Raw genomic sequence first — 21,174 nt, 5'->3', positions numbered from 1 at the left:
AATTCGAACTCGAGATTTTGACTGATTCGAACTCGGAATCGATCACTGACCACGTTTTCATGATCTAGAAAAAATTTTGTGTGTGTCTGTGTATTTTGGGGATTTTTTGAACACCGTTACTCCTATCGAACTGAAACTTAGTATTGGTTACTGAAATTCTTATCGGTATGACGCAACTTTTTTTCAAATTTTTAAGTTGACCGGAAATGGTACCTCCCCTTATAAGTGTCCTCTTTTTTTTAAGTTTTTGAATTCAATTATCTCCCAAACGGCTAATCGAATCGGATTGAAATTTTTTTTACATGTAATAGAAATTGTAAATTTTATACCCCAATATTTTTAAATATTTTTTCCTAAACTGGAAGTAGTACTTTTACTCTAGAGAATCGAGGTTTTTTATGTTTTTCTCAGAAACCTTTTAATTTATTCAACTGGAATTTCATATATAGAAGTTTAAGCTTAATGTCAAGTTATGTATAAAATTTGGTCAGAATTCATTAACCGGAAGTAGTATTTTTTTTAAAACAATATTTCATTATTTTATTTTGACCTTTTAAATTATTTTTATTTTATTGATATTTAATGTGTATAATAATTATGGTAACTTTAAGTAATAAAAAAATTTTGAACAAAATCCGAAAACCGGAAGTAGAACTTTCGTGTTGTGTAAGTTTCCCTACATTTGCGCTCAATTTGTATCGAAAATGCTCTCATAACCGGCATGTCTGTTGAATTATTGAATGTTGTTTTGTGTCCTTCTTATGGTAAACGGACTACTAGTCATATGTAAATCAGTCACAGGACAACCGGTCGCTCAAGATCGGTCACACGTGATCACCCGTCACACTAAAACTGGTCACACCCTAAAATCGGTCAACCAATTTTCTCGTGACCGATTTTAGGGTGTGACCAGTTTTAGGGTGTGACCAGTTTTCTCGTGACCAATTTTAGTGTGACGGGTGATCCCGTGTGACCGATATAGAGTGACCGGTTCACATTTGACTAGTAATCACCGAACCCCTTCTTATATTCCTCAAATACATAGATAAAGTCATGGTTTGGTCACATCGGATTTTTTATATTATTATGCGGTCCCAATTCCAACGATGCTCACGAGCGAATAGTGAAATAAACAAATCTGGTATTTTTTAATTTCCGATAAAAATTACGTTTGTACAGAGGAAGTAATCCAATTTGGTTTCGATAATCCGAACCATCTCATTTCCCATTTAGCCTGAATGATTTTGCTATATATATTCATAAAAGCGTCTTTTACTTTATTTACTTAGGCACGTCAAAACGGATTAGAGCGAGCGCATTTGTAATTTGCATAAAGTTGCGATGCGTAGTATACATCGACGACTAGTGGTACACAATTGCGCAACCGTATGAGATTTGGCCATAAGCCGCAAAGCAGGGAGCGAGAGTCGGTTTTGCGGCGAAGGCGGCGCCACTGTGCAAGTGTGAATCCCCGAGTGTGGTAGTGAGTACTGGCATTGGCGCTGGCGCAGTGTGTTGCGAGTCGAGTTCGTGCTGTCACTAGTAGTGGAGGCGGTGCGATGAGGGTTTCGAGTGCGAGTGCGAGTGCGAGTGCGAGTCGTCTGATCTCTCCAGCGGTTTAGTCGTCATTCGTCAGCCGTCGGCCACTAGAGCTTCTAGAGCTTCTAGAGCTTCTAGAGCCACTAGAGCCACTAGAGCCACTAGAGCCACTAGAGAGGGTTTGCGGTTTCCGGTTTCCAGTTCCAGGTCGGGACGATGGCGCTCTCCGGCGTGGGTGGACTCAGCAAGCTGAAGAAGAAGCACTTCCGCGTCAAACACCAGAAGGTCAAGTTGTTCCGCGCCAACGAGCCGCTGCTCTCCGTCTTCATGTGGGGCGTCAATCATACGGTCAGTCTCCTCCTCGTCCCACGTCTACCTCTCCTCTGCTCTCCTCTCCTCACCCCACCCCTATTTATACACTTTGCCCACCCCCTCCCTTCCCAGCGCTCTGCGCAAACCCCCTCCCTCCCGTCTGTTTGTTTTTGATTATATACTGAAATTTTGACCAGTCTATGTCGCCATCTGTTGGTTAAGATTTTAAATATTTCAAATGTTTTTTTCTTCAAATTTTGATTCGCCAGTGTTGCCATACTTTTTTTTATTTGTAAAATTAAACAAATTTGATATTTTGTATGAAAACATTGAACTGAATGTGTGTATTGATTATGATAGTATTTAAACATATAAAACTTGCATGAATTGCTTTTTAATGAATTGATAAGCTGAAACTTTTTTCATTGTTTTCAGGATTGTTAAGATTCCTTCTGTCGTCCATTTTTTTTTATAAATGTTTTCTTTCTCATATAAATTCTGCTCGTCTGTGCTCTTATTATCAATCAATCATTTATAAAAATATATTTTCGTTTGCATATTTCAACATTTTATGTATGTTTGTATAATATAAGAAAAAAAATCGATTTTTCAATTTACTTCAAACAATATATAATTATGATTAAATATATATATGAGAAAAATATAAAAACATCATAAAATGCCAATTATGTATTTTAAAGTGAAGAAAAATCTACCGTTAAAAAATATCGAGACAATGATTTTTTGAATTTTGAATATATGTATGTATGTATTTGGGTATATTTAATGGAACCGATTCACAGAAGGAAGTTTTTGAGGTACTTGTTGGTTACACAGACGCATCTCAGCATCGAGTAACACAAATACATGGCAGTTAGTTGAATGGCCTCTGGGTTTCGCAAACAGTTTTAGTAAAATGATGGTATGCAAGTGGTACGTAACTAGTGATTCTTGGCAAGCCTACCAAACAACCAAAATCGACAGGAGGTATAAGCCATTTCCAAGTGAACTGTAGCTTCAAGTTCGCTTACCCATCTTCAGGCGTGCATACTTAAAATATAGAAAGATATGACCCCTGATATAGACCCTTGCGTCTTGAGTGCTGATGTCTTTTCTGTTGAAAGCCCGCCACACTGAAAATTGCGCCAACATTTCCAACTAGAATTATTTTGAAATCCAATAGATATCAGGTATAAAAATTGAAACTAATCCAAACGAACCCCTAGATAACTATCGCTGAGGATTTCTTGTTTTGTAAAGTTGTGTTTAGATTCTCTAATATATCTTGCAACAATATAAAACAAACAAAAGAAGTTTATTAATGAATGTAATTTTCCAAAACTAGTGCCATCTTCTTCATTGTTGTTAAAATGCAATGCTCACAATCTAAATGCCAAGCCCTAACCTAAAATATTCAGCAGTTTAGGGATTTCTATTTGGAAATTCTGCTATGGTTATAAATTCAGAAATTCCGGTGTAAACCAGTCTTTACAAACGTTGACAAATGAACGACACGGATTACACGACCCAAGTTCAATGCATTTTTTTTTTCAATGCTACCTGGAAAGGCTTAGTGGGTAGTATTCTTATTTATGTACTTTGTAAATGCTCAAAATACAACGTCAATCGGCGTTTATCAGGTCGATGGACTTGTTGGATACTGACCAAACCCTGATCGGCGTTGGTCAGTATCCAAAGGGTTAATATTCAGGTACATGTGGATATTCAATAAGTGCCGATTTTGACAACTTCGGTTTTGTGAATCGTTTCTTTTCATATAAAATCAAACTGCGAAAATAATCTATAAATTATAGCAAAAATCTATAGTTAATTATTATTTAAATACATTACATAAAAAGATATTTATAAATACAAAAATACATTTATAAATATAAAAAAAAAAATATTTATAAATGCATTACATAAAAAGATGATAAACTTTTCAGTTGTTAAAAATTGGTTTATTTGATTTGATTTAATTTCAAAAAATTGCATGTTTACACAAGATTATATCGGGCATTTTATCTATCTAATATGTCCACTCTGGAACGTTTAATCAAATAAGCATAGTGTCGGCTATCAGAATTCATGAAAATGTATTGCAAATCCCTTGAAATGAATGATTAAATGTGTCATGTGCTTCCGAAATAACCATTTCAATTATACAATTCATCAAATAATATAATACTTATAAATTAAAGTAAACATACATATGTTCATATATCAATAAACGTATCAATCACTTTGCCTTCGTATCTGTGCTTATCAATCAATTTCGTTAATTCAATTCCAAGTTCACTGACACTCAGTATTGAATATTTTCTTTTTCGTTTTATATTTAGACTATCCTGATATGTCAAAATTGATACTTGAAGGAATTCAATTTGCAAATAAATTGAATCTGAATGACAGCAGTATTAAAATAAACTGTCAACTGGTAGGTCGTGAAGATTCAAGTTTTATTTGAATTATTCATGTACGCCATTGCCCCAATTAACCCACATAATTGACACTACTACACATTTCATATTCGCATACTATAATATTTCACGTGATTATTAAAATATTTTGCATGCATATGCAAATTTGAAGTCTATGTTAAGAATAAGACTAACGTATGATATTGTTTTTGTATTGAATTTAATAAATCTATTATTTTTTTCTTAGATAAATGAATTGAGTCATGTTACCATTCCTGTGATGCTTTTACCTGATGATTTTAGGGCGTTTTCTAAATTGAAAGTTGACAATCATCTTTTTAATAAGTAAGTATTGTAATTTGGCAATGCATAAAAAATTTAATTTTAATTGCTAAAAATTGACTTCAAATTTCTTTTCTAGGGAGAACATGCCGTCTCATTTCAAAATTAAAGAATATTGTCCATTAGTCTTCCGAAATTTAAGGGAACGGTTCGGAATCGATGATTTGGATTTTAAAGAATCGATGACCAGGTAAGCTTCATGTATTTAAGGACTATTCGAATATTGCCATATTGAAGATATTTTTGGGTACTGAGTGGATCTTCGATGACATTTATTTACTTCGATGACTAGTGTGCTCTGATGAATGATGTTCCTTTTTTTTTTCATTTAAAATGACGCTCGTTTTTATTTTATTATATTGCTTGTAGAATTTCATGTTTTTGTCTGAAAAGTGACTTCGAGAGTGCACTGCACCGATGATTTTTGATTTTATTTTTTCAACATATAGGTTTGCGAATCCCGCTAACTATCTATTACCTCGTCTGTTGAAGAAACATAATATAAAGAGGTCGCAAACTGTTCCTGTGTTATCGAACGATCCGAAACAGCCTCGTAAAGAGTTACACGAAACGCACGACAGTATTTTCTCCGATGCCACCTCGTTTGTCAGGAGAAGTCTTTCTATCAAAAGATTAAGGTCAACTGTCTTTGCATGTCCCTCCCCCCCCCCAATTTTGACTATTGACAAATTGCTTTGTCATGTTTCAATTGTTTGATCCAAGTAACAATATCACCTAATGGCATATAATTTTTCAGTCATGTCCACTTTAAAAACTTATTAATTCAGATTTACACATCAAATTTGACACTCACCTTATTTCCTGTGTTGCGCTAATGCCTATAAAACAACTTCGCAAAATATTAACAATTCAGGTGACTTCCAAAGTGTGTGTGCTGTAATGAGTTATACATAAAACTTGATTGAAACAAAATGAAATGGTATATGATTGATGTATAGATGGAAAGTTGTGTAAGTAAAGGAATAAAAGAATTTTGGTTCAACTTGCGTCATATATAGATAGAAGAAAATTTGAAAGATATACATAATGTCGAGGTAAAATGAGTCAATTATTTTTTTAAATGTAAGTTTCTCCATATTTTCGAACTACAAATCTTATTCACAATATATGAAGTATTACAGTAGAATGTAACAATATTTTGAAAGGATTTGATAAGATGATTTCATCGAAAATGTTGTTTTTGAATTTCAGAGTGAGATCATTATACACATTCTTCTGTGCTTTTTTTTATTTATTTATTAATAAAGTATTTAATTATTTGTCGAGTTTGTCATGTCTTCCATTTGTCTGAAATCTTTTGGCTCATTGCTTGTGTTATTTCAACCTTGTTTGATTTTTTTCATGTTTTTGCTTTAAAATGGTTTTCTTTCATCATAAATTGCAATTTATTAGTATTTATGTGTCTTGTTGATTTGTATTAAATAACGAACATTCAAAAAACTCGGAATCATTACACCATTCTTTTGCAAAGGTTGTATTTTATTCAGTTTCTTTGTCGATCAGAATTAAAAATCCAATCTCAACTTCCGTAATCGTTGCGATTTTATTTGTTTATGTGTTAGTCAAAGTTTATTTACTAGTTGTGACATATTTTGACTAGTTAAAATGGTAATTGGATTATTACGTACATTACGATTGCCCAAAAGACAATTATTGCCATGAAAATCGCGAATATTTGAGTTCTCGCTAATATGATAGTTATCGTTAGTATGACGGACTTTTCGGCGAGCGCTTTGTGGACAATAATCACCGAACCAGTTTAAATATGTGTTTCATTTATCCCACGAAGTTATTTCATATGACAATGGATTTACAATCTGACTGGTCAGAATCAGTCAATATGTATTCGATTCTTCGTTGTATTCCGTTTCGTTCATTCACTTTTTGAATATGATTCACAGAACATAAGGCTTTCAATACGATCTGAATTTTATGTATTTTTTTCACAGAACTGCTTTTCGTGAAAAAGGTTACTTGACTAGTATTTTATGTCGGAAAGTGATAATTTTGTTTTGAGTACATTCTCAGGGCTATCGTAATATGAAACTCTTTTCCACAATTCATAATAGTAAGTAATATTAACGTATTGTTGAATCTTAATGCATTGTGTAAAAAAATCTGGACTGTCAAAGCTAATATATAATATCTGGCGAGGACCAATATTGAAACTGTATTTTCGCCTGTAGAAACATATCTAATAGTTATTTTGTATACGATTATGAATTGTATAAAACGCCAGGTAAATTATATCACAACTTGTAATACACTTTGACGGTAACATACATACTATATTATATGATGAATTAGAAATTTGTAAAAATAAATTAGCAATATATTTTTAATACATATAAATTCGGTTTTGATTTTCAGATCTCAACCAATTCCCGACGATTCGTCCGGAAAATCCGGAGCAAAATTTTACCAGAGCTATGATAGATTGTTTATTATCAAAACTCTTACGTCTGAAGAAGTTGAACGCATGCACTCTTTCTTGAAGCATTATCATCCTGTACTTATAAATAAATTCATTCTTTAAATAAGTTTTAAGCGTTTTAAAAATATTTTGTCAATAATTTGTGGCAAATGTTTCAGTATATTGTCGAAAGACATGGCAAGACACTTCTTCCACAATATCTTGGTCTATATCGGTTAACGGTTGATGGTATTGAGCACTATCTTGTCGCAATGAGAAATGTTTTCTCCAACCATCTCACCATCCATAGGTATTGTAGATTTACTATACGTATCCATTTGTTTGTGTATTTCTACAAAAAAGGATTTGAACCACAATTTTATGAATCATTTTTTTGTATGTCCACACATAAAAGAAGTCTTTTTTATTGAATATTTAATTTAAAAAGTCAACATGACTCGTGTGGTTTTAAATCCATTTTTTTGCATTACTTACAGACAATCTATTAAAATTTTTCTGATTGGTGTATTTTTTCTAGGAAATTTGATTTAAAAGGATCTACAGTTGATAGGGAGGCGTCTGAAAAAGAATTGGAAAAGGACTTGCCAACATTAAAAGACAATGATTTTATTAAGCAAAATATAAAAATTGATATGGGCGAATCTGCCAAGGAGAAATTACTAGAAACTTTGACCGCTGATGTAGATGTAAGAATGGGAAATAATGACAAAATCGTCGCAATAAAGCTGCATTTATTTTCAATGTCATTTCAATTTACAGTTTCTAACAAAATTGCATTTGATGGACTACTCTTTATTATTGGGCATTCACGATTGCGCCCGTGCGGAAATCGAAAATGCCAACAAAATTGCGCAAGGCGAGTCCGCAGATTCAGACAATAACGGTTTGGATAGTGGAGAGGACTCCGAGAGTGGTTCAGGTTTAGATAATAGACATGCGGCCGACAGGTAATCATGAAGTCCAACGTGTAAATTTCTTTGTGGGCTGATACACATTTCTAATTTGTATGATCTAATTATTTTGCAGAAGTGGTTGGAATACTCCGCCCGATAGTCCACGTGGTCTCATGCGAGAATCTTCATTACAATATGACGGTATAATTCCAGAGATCGACATTTATGCCATTCCAAGTCAAGAAGGTGTGTGATCGATCAAACATTTAAAAGTTATTTGCCGATTGCATATTTTCAAATGAAATTTGTTTATTTTAGGTGCAATTCTCAAGGAAATTTATTTTATTGCTCTCATAGACGTTTTAACCCATTATGGAGTAAAAAAACAGGTGAGATACCGATTTTTTTTACCATTGACTGACTCATGAGTCATCTATCTCCCTGTACACTTAACCTGTCTTGATTGAGTTTAATATGCGTTAAAGATTTATTATCCAGTAGTTATCCTTCCTATTGCTACTTGAGCCTTTCCACTTTTTGTCTATTGACTAATCATTTATTTTTCTTTACTGTTCAATAATTAAATTCATATTTAATTTTTCGAAGTCATAAAGTGGGGATTGTCAGGATAAAATTTTGATTATTCTAGGGGCTATTCGAGCAGCAGATAATGCAAATTCCGATAGGTTCAGTGTGGATTGCAAAGGTTGAATAAGAGTTTAAAATTTATTCACGCGTGCACGGCATGTGTATTTTTGCTCACGCATACATATTCACTACCATGCGTAATGTTTCATGGCGATGTTTGAGGTGGAAGTACGACTATTTAAGATATTTTGATCGTGGTGGGTTGACATAGTCGATATGCTTCTACGAATGGCTTAAACTATTACATTTTGACCTTTATCCTTCCTGTTCTTATGTACAAAATTAGAGATATGTATGACGCACTAATTTCAAGGAATTTTTACATATCTATGTACGTTATCATATTGAAAGAGAAATACTTTGAACTCTGAGTCACTTTTGTAATTAGCAAATATTAAAAATAAAAAATTCAAAACTCTTAGTTCCTAATAAGAACTAAGAAGGTATATGATTTATCTGATTTGGGACATAAACAAACCATATTTTTCATTTTAACTTCGATATTTGGGGGAAAAAATCAACTGTTCTGTAAGTCAATGAACAAAATGTGAACGTTAAATTTTAAACTTGGTTTTTGAATACCAACGTCTCTTTTTAACTGCATAGAATATGTATATAAAGTGTATTGGCAGTGAAGGTCATTCTTTTGTGCATGATGGTCTTTCAATGGGTAAAGATTAATGATGATTTAACGCCGAGATAGTTTCAGCTGATCGATATGTGAATGTTGATTGTACCTACATAGTCGCTTACACATTAAACAAGCAGTGTTAGTTGCATCTCATTCGCTTTTATGACTTGTGATTGCCGAATAGATGGTCGGAGAAAGACAATGTCGAAATGCGTATCATGGCCTGACTGTATATAATCTGATTTTTGACTGGTTTAAATCCTCAGTATTAGTTACTAGTTGTTGTTTCATAATATAAGGCTTATTGAGCCTTGACTTGCGAGCATTTAAAAAAACTGCATGTAGGTCACTCCATCAATAAATCATATTTTCATATTTAGCTGTATCATTTCTATAATAGATTTTCCCCTTCAAGCATGTTTATTTATTTTATTGAATTATGTTTAACAGTTGCATATTGGGTCTGTTTATACACACTGCTGTTTTGTATGTAGATAAAATGTATGACATCTGAAATGGATTATTGGCTTTTAAATTTCTCACCGTTTTCATATTCATTATCGGTATGTGTGCCGACATAATTGTAGTTAGTAACGTGTGTTATTTTTTTTTGTCATTTACTTTCAGGCTGCTAAAGCTGCGAAGACTGTAAAATATGGAAGTAATGTAGATGGAATATCTACTTGCGATCCGGAGCAATATGGTAAGCGGTTCATCGAGTTCATGACCAAAGCCATAGAGAGGAATAATTATTGATTACCCTTTTTCCAATTTCAATTCATGTGCAATTAATGTGTTAGGTCACATAAAAAATTCCTTTTTAACGAATCTGAACTATTTTTTTTTTATTATTAAATTTGAAATCAACGAGCACACTACGTATTTTGAAATACATTCAACAATATCTTAGCACATATTTTTCACTTTTCCAAGTTCCGATGAATTTTAATGTGGATCGAAAACTTTATTACAATTTTTCTTACCCCCTTACTCCCGTCTCCCACCTCTCTCTCTCTCTCTCTATTTAGCATAGAATTTACAGGATTCGGCATTCTTTGATTATATTGGTAAAACGCTGATAGTTGGTACATGAATTCTAAAAAAAATCTAGTTTTAAAAATCGTTTCTCAAACTCGATTCCATATGCAAATTCTTTGGACAGTGATATTGTAAATGTTATAAAATCTTGGCATAAATACAAACAAGGGTATTCAAAAACTTTGGCCCAGCTTATGGAGTTTGAGAAGTTGTGTTAAAATTTTGATATATTGTACGTGACAAATATTCTGTGATTTAATTTTCTCGGTGTCGTCTTTTTAAAAAGTTGTTGCTGCATGCCACAGCTTATATGATAACTAGTAGTGTGTATGTTGAACACTAAATTAATCAATTAATATATAAAAATATCGTCGCTATTAAAACTAGTGACACTTTGTTCCACTTGCGCATAGTGTTTTCGCCTGATTTTGCATTATCTATTTGTGTAACCTCACAGTTGAAAGTTTTTTAAGCCGAATGCGTATAATATGCCACTTTGAAATCTAAGAATCCTCGCAATAGAAATCTGACCCTCGTCCTCTTTATTTCTTCGCTGTTTACAATCGATGTGCCAATTTACTGCTATGTATCTACAAAATTGATGTTTCTATGTAGATTGTTGTTCCGTTTTTTTCTCTTTCGTGACTACTCCTCGGTGTGATTGTATAACTTTGGTCCGTTTATGTTGTTTAACGTGAAATCTAAACGATCTCTCTGATTTGTATTCATTGTAAGTTGAATCACTCGGTAGGACGTGCTACTTTTGCTTATCAGTTCGGAGAGGTCTTCTGATCCCTGCCTGAAATTATGCACTTACACTCGACTTTTACTGTTTTGAAGACCTTGAATTGGAAAGAAATACAATCATTTGAAAAGTCAACTATGTACTTTCACGTTCGATTGAATTTGCCATATAAATTTAAATTTTGATGTGTATATTTTTGGCGAAATGTAGTGATACTTTTTCATTTTGTTTGCGGAAGTCATGTTTCCATTGTTATTTTTATTATCGAATACGATACATGCTAAGTTTCATTTGATCAAACGACATCGGCTACACGTTGAAGCCAAGTATTTGCTCAAATATGTGTGCAGAGACTTGTTTATTGAAATTCTGTAGGTTTTCTATGAGAATTTTTGTATAATTATCGACGCAACCTGTTGTGAGTTGGAATTCGTATGACGGAAAAGAAATCGATCTCTTGAAAAATATTGTTTATCACATTTCGTTGTGTTAGAGCAAATTAATTATTAATGTCATGTTAATCTTTGGAATATCAAGGTTATTACATATATACATATTGTAATTTTAGTATTGATAAAGTAATGTTAGAATTTTGTAAGGTACATCATGTTAAATATATTTGTGAAACTAACAGTATAGGCATTATGTGTTTTGCTTTTCCTCTAGTCTTTTTTTTTGTACTGTGAAATTTAATTGTTAAACGATTATTGTGAGCCGGCATAGCACGGAATCCGAGATTTACGTGTGTGTGGATCTTCATAGGATTTAATGCCAATTCGATGGGTGTGTGAACGCGTTTCAATAAAATGTGAACAAACAAACACATTTATATAAAATATTATGTTTTCATTTTATTACCATTTGCGGAGGGTGATATTTTTTCAACTTAACATAGGGCCTTAGAAAATCAACGATCGCTAGAATTGGTATTATTTTTTGAATTTTTAAGAACCTTAAAGCAATAAAAATTATCGAAAATTAATAAATCTATGTGGTAGAATAAATTTTTAAAATTTGTAATATTAAATACATACATATATATATTATATATACAATCTCTGAATGTAGGCTTTGTTAGCTTTAGGGTAATAATCTTAGTTTAAATTTCTTCAGGGCAGTGGACATGTCTCGCATGGTTGGTTGTTGATTTAGTTTGTTAGATTTGGATGCGTATTGAGAATCAGTGGTTTTTTTTGCATAAAAAAAGTATCACCCTCTACTTACTATTAATTTTTGTGAAATTTTAACAGCATTAGTTATATAATTCACGTTTATGTATTCGATTTGCATTCCTTACCGTTATAACAATATTTAATAAATAAAAAAAATGAAATTAACGATAATATTTTGGAATTTGAAGTGTTGCCGCTTCAATTTCGCGTATGATTATTGTGAAACATTTTCGATCCGTTTGTTTCAATAATTAATGTAAATGATGTATATTTTCATATTTTATTTAATAAACGATGTCTCATTTATAATTAAAATAATATCTTGTTCTTTTTTGTATATAGATTATTTTATATATTTGACCAAAATATATATGTTGTTTATATATTTTGGCCTACAGCATTCGTTAGTCAATGTTGTATTATAATTTACTCTTTTTGTCATTTTGCTATGATATAAAATGAAAAAAAATGGTCAAAGATTGTTATTGTTGTTATATTACCAGCTTTTGCTTGGATTTGGAATAAATTTCTTATTTACTATATTCACGAGTGCCATTCTGAAGACCTGAACTTCCACATGATTGTTTTTTATTTTTAATATAAGAATATATTTAGTCTTGCTCAGATTTGATATTGCTAACTACTGGTTTAGTCAATATATCAATTATACTTGAAGTGCAAAATAAAATAATTCAAACTTTAGATTAGACCAGTTATTCAGAATGGTGCATGTTTAAAATCTGTTCATCTATTCATGAATGTTAAATATAGTAAGAATTATATTCCATGTAAGGTAGGGGGGCTTAAGCCAAATTACAAATAAAAAGCCTTTAAATTATACCTGTGTTTTTATTTATTATTTAGTATCATTTAATTTATGTAGCTAACACTTGCTACACTGCGATGGATAGTGAGCGGCCAGGATTTGTATTTTATTCTATTTCTCCAAATATATTGTCTTTGTATTTTATGTGTTCCTCATCAAAACCTCTATAATTCAAATTATGTCATTACATAAAAACGTTGATGTATGTTGTGCGTGTTGGAAAAAGGAATTGAGTTATGGATTCATAAATAAAATTACATCGATATGTTACCGGGTTTTATTAAGATTAAAAATATATTTTAAAACAGTAAAAAAATGTTGAAATAGCTTAATCCATTCTGGTTTTAAGGTGTTTGATGGTGATTTTATCTTCTTCGATGATGTAAACCTTTGCACCCCAACCAGATATAGCATCTCTGTCGAAAGCGTTCACGAGCGCCTGAAAATACATCCTCATTTAACACAAAACACTAAATTACACCCAAAACTATGCATGAATCAAATTTTACCTGTGAAATGGTTTCGAAAAGATCATCTGGTTTTAGATCAGGTTCCCAAAGGACTTCACACATGCCGTAAAGCTGTTCCGAGCAAGTACCACCGACCACAAAATCGTAAGGCTCGTTCGGGCAACCAATCTAAAAAATCAAAATTTGCTCAAGAGCCATTCATATAAAAAGTCACAAAGGGATAAATGTATATTTACCAAATCCATATTGCAAATGTACGGCTCAAATGTGACAGGGTCGAGTCCTGCGATTATCGGTTCAATGAAATACGGGCCGAATCTTTTCTCATACAGCATATTCGATACCATGGATTGAAACGTTCTTGGCTTCATCAATCTGCCCTCTTTCAACTCATAGAGGTTTAACCTGTCGAATATAGTTTCAAATTTAATAACGTTCAAGAGATATTTTCAATGTGATCAATCGCGATAAATACCTAAATCTCAATCTCTGTTCGACCATTTGAGTGTCGGTAGCCAGGCCAGGCAGGCCGATGAATAGATGGGGACCCATTCTGAATACTTTATCAAAGTTCGAAGCCAGAGTTTGGGCTTGGATACCGTACCGAGTATCTGTGGCGATGGCTACACAGTTTTTGCCCTTCATCGCTACCATGGCACCCCCGTTATATGCTAAAATCGACTGAAAGCAATAGTGTGAAGTGTGATTATTGTTTGAACAGTTCATTGATCTTTTAATGTAAGTGAAATGTACATGTGTGATGATTGTGCAATCTTTTACGTGTAGTCGTACATGATCTAGGGCTCACTGCGATTTGTCTCTTATTTTGTTCATTAGTTCGCAGTGTGCCAGAGTCTGGCTCTACTATATAGTCTCCCTATCAAGTTCGTTACTCTCTGGTGTTGGAACGAGTCCAAAGGAAATTCTCCAGATTTTTATCCATATCTGTTCCCTAGTGCCTTTGTCTTGGGATCTTTGGGGTTCAACTCCTTGGCAAAGCCCAAGCAAAAGAGAAGAGAAGAGCTTTATTCCTTGGGGAAACATTTCGTGAAATTATTAAGAGGAGAAATTCACAATCCCCCTACCCTGGAGAAGCTTAAATTTTTGGCATGATATCTTGTTGCAAATTAGAGCTAAAACAAACGTGCTCATGAACTCCCCCCTCTCGAGAGCTGTTCGACTCCTAAACTTACTGGCACATTCTCTGGATCTCTTCAATGCTAGTTATGTCGAGTTGGTCGAATACATCCTACATAGCACGATATAATTATATTTATTATTTACTAGTGTTTTTACCCGGCTTCGCTCGGTATTTGTGATATAAACCGCTTAAACATGGCCAATCTAATAGTTAACATTTTTTTTGTATTTATTTGAATATTCATTCGTTTTTTTTATTAAATTAAACGTCACGGAATCTACGACCCAAACATACAAAGTCTCTTTCGAAATTATATATTAGATTTGTTTTTCACTGTACATATTTCTTACTATTTTAGTTATTCATGTTTTATGTATACTTATATTTGTATTAAAACCACAGTGACGCTTAGGGGCTACCTGTCAAGTCTGTTGTATTGATTTTTTTAAATAAAATAAAAAATGTGTTTTTTAAACAGCTACATATGTAACTTTACATTCTTTGAGAATTACTATTGCAGTATAATAGAACAGTCGGAATGACTACTGGGGTCGTAAATATTGATGCAGACGGATGGGTTCTGGATCTGTTAATAAAAAGGCCAAAATCGCTTCATGAGGTTCACAAGGAATGGCTGCTAATTTAAGTTTCGGATCTGCCGTTATCAAGGACAGATAGTAGAGCCTAGCCTCGGCGGACATTGAGGATATGTTGAATAGGTCCAGACTAGGCTTGTATTAACTTGTACAAACGTTACAATATGAACTTTTATTTGTAGTTATTGTACGAGTGCGCTTATGTATTGAACAAAAAAATCAACCCCATCAGCCAAATCTATGTACGTACATACATCCAATTTGTATTCAAACATTTCATTTTCTCACTGTTTAGCTCGAATGAAAGCCACCTGAACAGTATGAAACAGACAATTTACAAATGAATTGTGTGATTCGACATTAGTAGATGAATCGAAATGAGGTGATTTCGTCCTATGCCGGTCGCAAGGTTAAGAGCGTCATGACTCAGTCATATTGCAGAATCTGTTCAAATTTGACGAGTCGAAGGACTGAATGTTTAAAAATGTGTGAATTAGTAATAAATTGTATTTGGCTAGTGTTAAATTACCATTATGAGGCAGGTGATGTGACAGAAGCGTCCGCTAGCGGCGAATCAAAACTGACATCTCATGTATGAGGCCGCCAACAGCTCGCAGCACCGCAAATTACGACCATACACTGTACTATACGTTTAATTATTTTTAAATTTGTCTCAAATATGAGAGATGAATTCGAAAGATTTATTGGCACTCTTCTATAGTACAGGTGCGAAGAGCGGATGTTACACACACATACGATGGTGGGTCAATTTAACAAGCTAATTTGATGTTGTCGTCGCCTGTTGCTCGGGGCATCAAGCTCCTCAACTAGATTTCTGTTAACTTGGATTTGTTCAATCTAAAATATGCTGAATTGTTTAATTTGAGATCGTAAATGTGTTCTGACATTTGATTGTTCATGTTTAATTTTATTTATTTACTAGCTGAACCCCGGCATGCGTTGCAATGCCATAATAACGCATGCAATTCCCGTTCCCGTTCCCATTTGTCGAAAAACGCAGGTAGCGAACACATTTGAAATTATTGCGTTGCAATGACACTCATTCCCGTTTTTTTCGTTTCCGTTCCCGTTTTTTTTCACAGTAATCTTCCCGGACATGCACACAACAAATCCTGAAAGTTTCATCGCAATCGGTTCAGTGGTTTAGCAGCCTATTCGAGACACATATACACAGACATTCATTTTTATATATATATAGATTTTTTATATTATTTTTGTTCTTTAATTTACATTATTTTCATGATTTATTTTGTTTACATTTACACCCTGGAGTATATCTGTAATGCCACCATAACTTAATTGTAATAAATAAATAAATATGTACATATGTAGGTTTGCCATACGTCCCGCTTTGATTGGGACAGTTCCGATTCCCGATCCCTGTTTCAGTTCCGATTCCCGATTCCTGTTTCAATTCCGATATCCGATTCTTGTTGCAATTCTGATCCCCGCTTTATGCTTCAATTCCGACTCCTAATTTTTGTTTCAGTTTAGATTCCCGATTCCTGTTTCAGTTCCGATTCCGATTAATTACACTGAGCAACAAAAAAAAAAATACCAGAACGGAGACTAACCAATCTTTACTAAGTTTGACCCACTGAATTCGAATATGATAATGATTTTTGTTGGTTGGGTCTCACATACGAGATATGAGGGTTTAAAAAAATGCGCAATTTTTACATTTTTTTGGTCAGTTTTTTTTATTTTTCCACGTTCATAAGGATTGGTTTCCTATCTCAATATTTTTTTATTTTTATCGGAACGTACTAACTCGAGCTGTCATTGCGTTAGAAAGAATTTCGTTCAGTTTCCGTGAGCGTATACCAGAAGCGTTGGTGCAATCGAGATGGCAAGTCTGCCACTTACGCGCGTAAGTGGCGGACTGTCGCAAAATAGGACAGAGAAAAAATCCGTAAAAAAAATATATTTTTGACTTTTAAAATTCGCTAGAAAATAAATAAGTATTTTAAAACAATAAAATCACAATCAATAGAAAAAACATCTGAATATTGATTCCAATACTCACTTTGAGCACAGCAATACTAGATTTTGAATTAAAGACCGCAAAAGCCAAAAAACTGTAAACATTGCGCATTTTTTTAAACGCTCATATCTCGTAAAGGAGACCGAAACAACAAAAATCATTATCATATTCGAATTCAGTGGGTCAAACTTCGTAAAGATTGGTTAGTCTCTGCTCTGGTAATTCAAAAACGTGATTTTTTGTTGCTCAGTGTTATTACTATTCGTATTCTAACTTTATTTTAAATCGGTAAACGGACTACTAGTCATATGTGAACCAGTCACAGGACAACCGGTTGCTCTAGATCGGTCACTCGTGATCACCCGTCACACTAAAACTGGTCACACCCGAAAATTGGTCACCCAAAAATTCAACCAATTTTTAATTTTTGGGTGTGACCAGTTTTTTGTGACCAATTTTCGGTTGTGACCGATCTAGAGCGACCGGTTCACATTTGACTAGTAATCACCGAACCTTTAAACTATGTATCAATTTGCTTCCGAAACCAACCGTTGAAATTTCAACTGGCACAACACTCGTTGTGTAATAAAAAAAAATTGAACAAAATCGGTCAACCGGAAGTAGAAAGTAAAGTTTTGTCTTGTGTAAGTTTTCTTACTTCTGCGGTCTATTTGTATCGAAAATCCTTTCATAGCCGGTATGTGTGAACGTGTAATTCTTATATTCCTCAAATATATAGAAAAAGTCGTGCGTTGGTCACATCCGAATTTTTATACCTGCTATTGGTTTTCAAATTAATCCTAATTGGAAATGTGGGCAAAATTGTTAGCGTGGCAGACTTTCAATTGAAATGACTTCAGCACTCAAACGGTTAACCAGTGAGTTACAACGTAAAAATTCCTGAAGAAATCTTTTCTTAAAATATCTTATTACACCATAATGTGTATGTATGTAAAACTCTACAAGATCCTATTCAACTTGAATGGGATCCTATTAGAGTTGAATTAACAGTTAATGTTATAATTAAATTTTTATCACGTCATATGATGAAACAATGCACTTCGTCTTTGTTTTACTTATCTAAACGAAATACATGTTAATAGATGAAGTATTGTAATTTCGCATTAGCTTGCATCAATTTCATCAGCCAATAATGGATTGCACCATAATTGAACCATGTGTTGACATCAAAAATCGGGCTGGTCAACAGTGGGAAATTATAGTTGAAATTCCTGTTTTTGTTCTACGTTTAGAAAGTAAATATTCATATTTACATTTCAAACTAAACCTAGAAATGGAATACATAATATATGTATATATAATGAAAAATAAAGTTTGTCGATTTTCATTTTCAATATATTTATTTTATTACAATATAAATATGTAAACATTTGCCATTAATGAAATCGTACACTGTTATGAAAACCTAAAAAATAATGCATTCTATTAGCGACGCGAACATAATATTGTGCCCACTAGTTTACAGATTCTGTTCTATGTATTATGTACAACAATGTCATGTAGAGTAAAGTAGCGGGAATACAATAGCACATGTATATGTTTAATAGTGCTACAACGAAACAACATAAAATACATTATTTCTCAAACGTACAATCAATATCGCAAAACGAGAATCGACAATACGCAACGGTTTAGATTTAATATGTATGCCGATGTATAAAAAAACGCACGAATTTAAGCAGTCTTTGCACGTATGGCCGCCCTCTTGCCGGTGACGGCCTGGAAACCAGACTTGATGCTGGCGACGGAGCAACGCGACCCGCACGTCTCACACTGCAAGAAGAACAGTCTCGTATCCTTCTGCAGGATGGTCTCGGGCGATCTGCACGTATGGCACGTGACGTATTCCTTAATGTAGCGACGGAGGACGTTTTCTATCTGTTTCTGCTGGAAGCGGCCTTTGATGATGAGTTGACTGTTGCCGTCGACGGAGCCGCTCGTACCCAACTCCGCCAGTAAGAAGTCGAGCAGATGCTTCGGCTGACGATGGAGGGTTTTGCAGATCTCGGTGAAGTTGGCGAAGGAGGTCTTTTTGGTGCCGATGCGGACGACCTGCGGCGGTCTCATGACGAACTTTTGTTTCTTGCCGGAGACCATGGCCGGGTTCTTCTCTCGCATTATGTCGAACACCCTGTCGAGGAGCTCGTCGTAGGTGTAGTCTCGATCGGAGCCCACCCAGAGGTTGCCCGTGTCTTCGATGTTCTCTTTGTTCTCGGATTTGTTCTGTTCGTCCTCGGCTATGAAGTCATCGAGGTTCTTCTTCTTTTTTTTCTTTTTCGTTTTGGAGAAGTCGATGTCCAGGTCGAGGTCGTCTTCCACGTCCTCCTCCTTGTGGTCGAGGTCGTCCAGCGAGGGTCGGTCGTCTCGCAGATCGGGCACCGCACTCTCCGACTCTTCCGTGTTGAAGAAAGTCTTCTTCTTCTTCTTCTTGGTCTTTCCGTACAGGTCGAGGTCCTTGTCCTTGCCGTTGCCGTCGTCATCGGGCACCGCTGCTTCGGCAGACTCTTCCGCGGTGGCTGCGGTCGGGGCGGGGGCGGGGGCGGGGGCGGAGGCCGAGGCGGGGGCCGGGGTGGGGGCGCTTTCCGAGGGGGGCGCAGCCGCGGGGTCAGAGGGGGCGGCAGGGGCGGCCGCGTCGGCGCTGGCGAGCGCCGCCTCGATGTCGAACGGAGTCTTCTTCTTCTTTTTCTTCTTGGTGGGGTCGAACATGGGCGTGTCGTCCATCTTCAGTACTTCAGACTAGTAATCAGCCGTCGAGCGAGTGCAACAGCAACAGACGAACCAGGTTATGGCAACCTTCGTTCTGTCAGTGACGACGACCCTCGCCGCGTGCTCACTTCGCCACTCACACTCGCACGCAAACACTCCAATACCGGCCTTACCAGCCACCAAATGCTGCTACCAACTGCTCTCCGATAATATTCGAGTCCAAAAATAAAATTGGCAGCGTTTGTTTACTCCGTTTCGTTACTCTCAAAATCAATTCAGCCAAATACGACTTCAAATGATAACGCGTCGCTCTTCGGTGTCCCCACATGCGTTCCTCAGCGTGCATAAGATTGTCAGTAGAGATGGGCAAAAATGGAAATTTCAAACGAACGTTTGGGGAAAAAAGGGAAACTTTGAGAAAATTTCAGTTTTTTTTTTACATAAAACTGTATTATTTTAATTGAGAATGACCAAAATAATACAATATATTGTAACGTAGAGATTAGGTGGGTGGCGCTCGTGGACCGATGGCTTACGAGCGCTAATCACCTGATCTCTCGTTCGCGCCAAAATGTCCTCTACGTATGATTGAGCCCGGTCTCCGCGCATGGGCGTGCACATTAATACGGGAGGAAAGCCTGTTCCTCTTGTTCCTGTTGTATCCTGCTCGCGCAAATTAAGTGAGTATGTACCGTTTACCATGCACCCTTTTTTTGATCTTTCGACTTAAGATCTTTCGATTTTCGATCTTTGCCATCCGATATTTGCGTTTTCGGGCGTTTCACATTCGGGCCCGTGACGGAGACCGGATTGAGCCGTATGCAACGGCCAATGGCATCGCCCACTCATCGATCAATAGTTTACATGTGTATGTATGTTAAATATGGGTATAAATATGGGGCACTTTCAGCCTGGAGGCCATTCCAAGCGAGCAGCCGCCAGCCCGCAGTACAATATCAACGAGAGATCGATCTTATAAAACACGATAGATAGATAGGTCAAGGGAGTGTCACTACCCGAGAAAACTATCGATAAAACGCAGTCACAACTACTGGAGGCCATTCCGACCTGGAGCGCCGACGAGAGCACACGAATAAACACCTTCTACAACCCTCCTGCGTCTTGCTCTCCGATTCTGGAAGCCCCCTCTTCACGTCCACGGAACAATATTTTAGTGCATCTAAATATGTAATTTCGAAAGAGACTTTGTATGT

General features: G+C 35.3%; 3 protein-coding genes across 5 annotated transcripts; 1 reads left to right on the top strand and 2 right to left on the bottom strand.

Annotated features, from left to right (window-relative positions):
- The first annotated feature begins 1,418 nt into the window (after positions 1-1,418).
- Positions 1,419-13,032, top strand: PIP4K (phosphatidylinositol 5-phosphate 4-kinase). 2 transcript variants are annotated; one of them, XM_077442312.1, is made up of 11 exons: positions 1,430-1,887; positions 4,519-4,616; positions 4,693-4,803; positions 5,063-5,251; positions 7,005-7,143; positions 7,227-7,357; positions 7,586-7,754; positions 7,828-8,015; positions 8,095-8,207; positions 8,280-8,350; positions 9,868-12,506. In XM_077442312.1, exons 1-11 carry the CDS (start codon positions 1,756-1,758, stop codon positions 9,994-9,996), a joined length of 1,470 nt encoding a protein of 489 aa, XP_077298438.1. In that variant the 5' UTR covers positions 1,430-1,755; the 3' UTR covers positions 9,997-12,506. The 2 variants fall into 2 exon arrangements, with proteins under 2 accessions (XP_077298448.1, XP_077298438.1); XM_077442322.1 differs by lacking the exon at positions 5,063-5,251 and having other exon boundaries at positions 1,419-1,887; positions 9,868-13,032.
- A 252-nt stretch (positions 13,033-13,284) lies between these two features.
- On the bottom strand, positions 13,285-15,876 carry Prosbeta3 (proteasome subunit beta type-3). The gene is made up of 5 exons (XM_077433145.1): positions 15,758-15,876; positions 13,967-14,172; positions 13,728-13,896; positions 13,531-13,659; positions 13,285-13,460 (listed from the first exon to the last, which is right to left on the bottom strand). The coding sequence occupies exons 1-5, from the start codon at positions 15,758-15,760 to the stop codon at positions 13,350-13,352; spliced, it is 618 nt and encodes a 205-aa protein (XP_077289271.1). The 5' UTR covers positions 15,761-15,876; the 3' UTR covers positions 13,285-13,349.
- A 2,699-nt stretch (positions 15,877-18,575) lies between these two features.
- Positions 18,576-20,119, bottom strand: eIF2beta (eukaryotic translation initiation factor 2 subunit beta). 2 transcript variants are annotated; one of them, XM_077429755.1, is made up of 2 exons: positions 19,853-19,975; positions 18,576-19,756 (listed from the first exon to the last, which is right to left on the bottom strand). In XM_077429755.1, exons 1-2 carry the CDS (start codon positions 19,973-19,975, stop codon positions 18,929-18,931), a joined length of 951 nt encoding a protein of 316 aa, XP_077285881.1. In that variant the 3' UTR covers positions 18,576-18,928. The 2 variants fall into 2 exon arrangements, with proteins under 2 accessions (XP_077285881.1, XP_077285796.1); XM_077429670.1 differs by having other exon boundaries at positions 18,576-20,119.
- Positions 20,120-21,174: the final 1,055 nt, after the last annotated feature.

Source organism: Arctopsyche grandis, chromosome 1 (genome assembly GCF_051622035.1).
Source record: "Arctopsyche grandis isolate Sample6627 chromosome 1, ASM5162203v2, whole genome shotgun sequence".
NCBI lineage: Eukaryota > Metazoa > Arthropoda > Insecta > Trichoptera > Hydropsychidae > Arctopsyche > Arctopsyche grandis.
The sequence above is the reverse complement of the archived record's forward strand: the minus strand, read 5'-3'. Positions and strand labels throughout refer to the sequence as shown.